The 6,000-nt window shown below is 39.4% G+C and overlaps 1 protein-coding gene across 1 annotated transcript in view; it reads left to right on the plus strand.

Annotated features, from left to right (window-relative positions):
* Positions 1-3,855, plus strand: part of LOC125466357 (leucine-rich repeat-containing protein 46-like) — a 49,633-nt gene extending 45,778 nt beyond the window's left edge. The window contains exon 9 of the mRNA XM_048560757.1: positions 3,668-3,855. Coding sequence (XP_048416714.1) covers positions 3,668-3,769 — 102 coding nt within the window. The 3' untranslated portion in view covers positions 3,770-3,855. The remainder of the gene's footprint in view (positions 1-3,667) is intronic.
* The last annotated feature ends 2,145 nt before the right edge of the window (positions 3,856-6,000 follow it).

A 6,000-nucleotide genomic window follows, 5' to 3' on the forward strand; every position in this document is an offset into this window, starting at 1 on the left:
TGCTAAATGATTATTTCTCATCTGTTTTCACTGAGGAACAGGAGAACATTGTAGAGGAGATGACTGAGTTACAGGCTACCAGAATTGAAAGGATTGAGGTTAGTAAGGAGGAGGTGCTATCAATTCCAGAAGGCATGAAGGTAGATAAATCCCCTGGGCCAGATGGGATTTTTCCGAGGATTGTCTGGGAAGCTAGGGAGGAGGTGGCGGAGCCATTGGCCTTGATCTTTGAGTCCTCATTGTCTACAGGTTTAGTACCAGAGGACTGGAGGATTGCAAATGTTGTGCCCTTGTTCAAGAAGGGCAGTAGGGATGACCCAGGTAATTATAGACCTGTGAGCCTTACGTCGGTTGTAGGAAAAGTTATGGAAAGGATTGTAAGAGATACGATTTATAATCATCTAGCAAGCACAATTTGATTGGAGATAGTCAGCATGGATTCGTCAAGGGGAGGTCGTGTCTCACAAACCTCATTGAGTTTTTTGAGCAGGTGACCAAGCATGTGGATGAGGGAAGGGCAGTTGATGTGGTGTACATGGACTTCAGTAAAGCCTTTGATAAGGTTCCACATGGTAGGCTATTGGAGAAAATACAGAGGCATGGGATTGAGGGAGATTTAGCAGTATGGATTAGAAACTGGCTTTCTGTAAGAAGGCAACGAGTGGTGGTTGATGGGAAATATTCAGCCTGGAGTCAGGTCACTAGTGGTGTGCCTCAAGGATCAGTTTTGGGACCACTGCTGTTTGTCATTTTTATAAATGACTTGGACGCAGGCATAGGTGGATAGGTTAGTAAGTTTTCAGATGACACTAAAGTTGGTGGAGTGGTGGACAGCGTGGAAGAATGTTGCAGGTTGCAGGGAGACTTGGATAAAGTGCAGTATTGGGCTGAAAGGTGGTAAATGTAGTGTAGATGTGCAGAGGGATCTTGGTGTCCATGTACATAGATCCCTGAAAGTTGCCGCCCAGGTTGATAGTGCTGTTAAGAAGGCTTACGGTGTGTTAGGTTTTATTGGGAGCAGGATTGAGTTCCGGAGCCGTGATGTCATGCTGCAACTGTACAAAACACTAGTGCGGCCTCATTTGGAATATTGCTTGCAGTTCTGGTCACCCCATTACAGGAAGGATGTGGAAGCATTGGAAAAGGTGCAGAGGAGATTTACTAGATGTTGTCTGGTCTGGAGCGCAGGCCCTACCAAGAAAGGCTGAGGGACTTGGGTCTGTTCTCATTGGAGAACTAATGTAATTCCAGCTGCAGATTGTAGTTGGCAAATGGGCACATTTGCTGTCACAGAAGTCTGTCCTTCAACAGATTAGTGGGATTGCCAAGATGCCAGCTTAGTTGATGATGGCTTGGTGGTGCATAAACCTGTTGTCCTATCTCAAGTGGCAGCACGTGTGCTTCTAACTGTGACACTGGTGGATTGGTATTGCATTATTGGAAATGTTGCTGGATAAAATTATTCTAAATTATACATTTTGCTTCAGCATTTTTGCCAAGAGTTAATTGGCAAGGATTGAAAGATGGTGAATTGTGAAGCAACAGAAATGTGGGGTCCAAATGTCAGGGGAACTAGAAGTTGTCTAGACTGAAGGTGTCTCTTTCTTCCACTTTCTGGTTTTTCAATGGTTTTATATACTTGTTTTATGTACAACTATTCTGGAAGTATGAAAAGGAACAAAAGTAGCCACTTGCCTCTTGCTCCACCTTTCAATAAGATCATGGATGATCTGACTTTTAACCTCAACTCTACATTCTTGCATGTCCACAATGAGCTTTAATCCCCTATCTCTGCCTTAAAAACATTTGGAGATTTTGTATCCAGTACATTTTAAGGAAGGGAATTCCAAAGACTCTTGACCTTAAGAAGGAAAAAAATACTTTCCTCATCAGCTTCAAATGGGTAACTCCTATTTTAAATTTGACACATCCGGAAACATCCTTTCAATAGACACCTGGTAAAGTCCTCTTAGGATTTCATATGTTTCTATTAAGTCACTGCTGACTCTTGTAAACTCCAGATGATTTAGGGCTAGCCTGTCTAGCCTTTCCTCATAAGGCAATCTGCACATTCCAGTTATTAGTTAGAATGTGCTCTAAACCATAATCAATGCATTAACATCCTTCTGTAAGTAACCAATATAGCACAACACCAGGTGCAGTTTCACCAATATCCTGTTTAACTGAAGGATAACGTCCTCACTTCAAGATTCCCTTTAAAATAAGCCATTGCCCAGTAAAGAGGGGCATGAGGTATTCGCTCCACCCCAGAGTTCAGTGTCTTTGGACCTGTTTCTGAAAGTACAGTTCAAGCAGAAAGTTAATATTTTTAAGGCAGAGGTAAATAGATTTTTGGTACGCAAAGAGATTAAAGGCTTTGGTGTTCAGTGGGCAAGTGGAATTGCAGTTACAATTAATTGGATGTTATGTTATTAAATGGGAGTAAATTCGAGTAGTGAGGGGCCTCCCCCTACGCCTAACTGGTATAAACACACAGCCCATTTAAGAATTTCAGTATCTGCAATATATTGCTTGTGTATCATTATCCATACCTAAACAATACTCACAAAACTCATGTCACAATAATAGGCACATCCTGACCAAAAGACAGTAAGAGAATGGCAGTAGCCAGCTTGGCACCAGTATCTGTTTACAACTGTATGATCTTGTTCAATGCACAACCAGTGATGTCTCACTACTAAGCAAGCAATTATTGCTTGTAGACTCTGCTGAACCTCATTGTTAAAATTTTATTAGTATTTCTTCTAGTAAATGACAATTCAGCACTGAGCAGTTAAAGCTAAAGGTAATAATGAAAAAAACCTAACCTTACAGTACTCCCTCACTTTCTGAATGGAAGGTTGTTATTAATCATTTTTTCAGTGTAACGTATCTCAATGTTTATAATACACCTTTCTACACATTTGATTTACATAGGGTCTTATCCCCAACACTTTGAAATGTTATTGAATTCCCTTTTGCTGATGTTCATACAACTAACTTAAAAGTCGGATGCTTATCCTGATTTGGAATTTGTTACTTAAGTGTCAGTGTTTACTGCTAACCTAATTTATTGAAACAATATTGTTTTCACAATGGACCACACATTACAAGCTTGATTTAAGACTTCTCATTCTCTCACATAATTGTTCTCCACTTTCTGCATATATCAAATGCTCTGAAGTAGTCATACCGAACCCAAAACATTAACTTGATTTCTCTCCACAGTTGCTCCCAAAATTGCTAAATTCTTCTAGCATTTCTACGTTTATTTCACAAATCAGTGTTCTCTACATCGTCCAATTTAAGATTGAGAGTTTTGGTCATTCATGAAAGTGAATCGACATTTTTGTTTTTTTTTTAAACAGATCAATGTAAACATGAGTAGGATGATGTGGAGGCCTTTTGGAATGTGAGGGTTCTAGCTTACTCCTGCACAATCTGTTATGTCTTGTAATTCTCATCATGCACACAAGCAGTGAATATGAGTGGGTTGGAAAGGCAAAGGACAGGCGAGGTGGTCAAAAGTAATCTTGGAGGCACAAACTTTTTAAAAAATTAAATAAATGAAAAGCCCTTTCTCATCTACAATGCTTAATTCTTTTAATTCTCAGTTCTGAGTTAGATGATCCAAGTCTCATTGACCTTTATTCTCACTTAAATCCAGAAACCCATTGAAGAGCAGGATCTGGATGTATACTGTTACAGCGGACTGTGCAAACTGTTGGATGGCATCTTGGGACTCCATTTCCAAAGTGTTATCAATTGAGCTAAACCAAGTTGAGGAGGTGGTGGAGCAAATGGCGGACAGTAGATCAAAGCCAGACTTTAGAGCATTGATGGGGTAAGATGATGGACTGTCTTGTACGAGTGTGGACAAGAAATCCATTCATTCTTTCCCATGTTCACCTCCATCAGATATGTATTTAATCAAGCTGTTTGGACATGTTATGAAACACTTCCATTGTAGGCAGGGGAGGTGATAATCTAGTGGTAACATCACTAGACAATCCAGACACCTAAGAAATGTTTGGGGACTGCCATGGCAGGTGGTGGAATTTGAATTCAAATTAACAAAACTGGAAGAGACAGTCAATTGTTAATTAATATCCTTTAGAGAAGGGAAGTGCCATCCTTACCTGGGTTGGTCTGGATGTGACTCCAGACTCTCAGAAATATAGTTGACTCCTAGTTATCTTCTGGTAATCACAGATGAGTAATAAATACTGGCCTTGCCAGTGATGCCTGCACCCTATGCAAGTATTTTTTTTAAAGTGAGACTTTGAATCTAGACCTTCTCTCCCAGAAGCAGAGAACCATATAACGCACAAGAGTTTTAGCTGTTACGTGCATGGGTGATACTTTTTACCAAATTAACATTATTTTGAAGGAATTTTGTTGGATTCAAAACATAATACTGTTTGTCTTCATGGATGCTCCAGATCTGCTGAGTTTCTCCAATTTTCTATTTTTATTGCAGATCTCCAGCATCCCCAGCACATTGCTATCATTATAATATTGCGAAGGTATAAATTGCCTGAGGTGTATTTGAAACAGAAATACTTTTATTGAAAGACGTTTCACATAGGTATAAATCTCTATGTACCTGTCTATATTTGGAATGAAGCCGTCTGAAATCATAGTGCCTTTGCACAATTGAACTGAAATAGTGGACTAATTTTCTTTAATAATATTCATCCTTAATAATAATCATTTTTTTGGTACTTTGCAATAAAACATACTTTGAATCTCATTAAAAGGATGATCATAATTCAAAGATCTACCGTTCAACAAACCATAATTTTAAAAAAATTGTTCATTTTAAATACAGGACACACGCTCTTACCCACCAAGGCATTAGTATTTTATAATAAAGAGAAGCTCATCCCCCAACAGACTGTCAACTCTGAAGCTTATTACATGTTAATACATAAATCGCTGAAGTTGGTGAGACAGGGGCTGAGCAGTTATTAATGAATGGTCGAAGTTCACATTCATTACCCCAGTTCTGCTACAATTACATGATTTTACAAATGGCTACACCAAACTAGTGGACCTCAACTCCCTTTGTCATATTTCTTCTATCTCTGCAAAACATTCCAGAATATTGACTGTAGTTTCAGTTACTAACCAAATGATCATTTGTCACAGTACTTGTAACAAGTGCCATGCTCAAAGCTTCCAGATTTCTGTACCACAAATATGTTTTGAAGGAGCTTGAAACATGCAATGTTAGAACCATTCACAGTGTCATAGGCATGTTCCCAATAGAAGAACGACTAAACCAAACCCAGCGATAAAAATCCAAGTATGGTTCATGCTCTCTGAAGAAGGTATTTGAGACAGGGTTATAGAATGGACTTTCAAACACCTCACACAACTGCAAGACATCTGAAGCATTTTATTGCCAATTATTAAAATAAGTCACTGTTACCGCGCAGAAAATTTGGGGCATGCCTTCTATCTACACTCAGCACTCGTGCCCTTTCCAGTCACTGGATACTAATTAGGACTGGTACCTTTACTCTTTTCCTTAAAATGGTATTTTTCATCAGTGCATCATTTATTCGAAAAACCTTTACCATCTAAAGCATTGGCAATGAAGTTTGAACTTCTGGTGACCCACGGTAGATATCCAGTGTCAGTGACATTCTCAATTTGAACACATTCCCTCAGTAATTGTTTTGCCCACCAACCTCCCCACTTACATAAAATACACCAGAAATCAACCATTCAGCCCATCAAGTCTGCTCTGCCAATCAGAGATTATGGCTGATCTGGTAATTCTTAAGTCCACTTTCCTGTTTTTCCACATAACCCTTGATTCTCTGACTGATTAAACATCTCAGTCTTGAATATACCTGAATCCCACAAACTCACTGTCCTCGTAGAAGGAATTCCTCAACCGTCTTAAATGGGCGACTCCTTACTTTCAGTCTACTGGGCCCTGACTTGCCCATGCAGAAAATAACCTTTGCAAATATGCTGTCAAGCCCATTA

This window comes from Stegostoma tigrinum, chromosome 31 (genome assembly GCF_030684315.1).
Source record: "Stegostoma tigrinum isolate sSteTig4 chromosome 31, sSteTig4.hap1, whole genome shotgun sequence".
Lineage (NCBI taxonomy): Eukaryota > Metazoa > Chordata > Chondrichthyes > Orectolobiformes > Stegostomatidae > Stegostoma > Stegostoma tigrinum.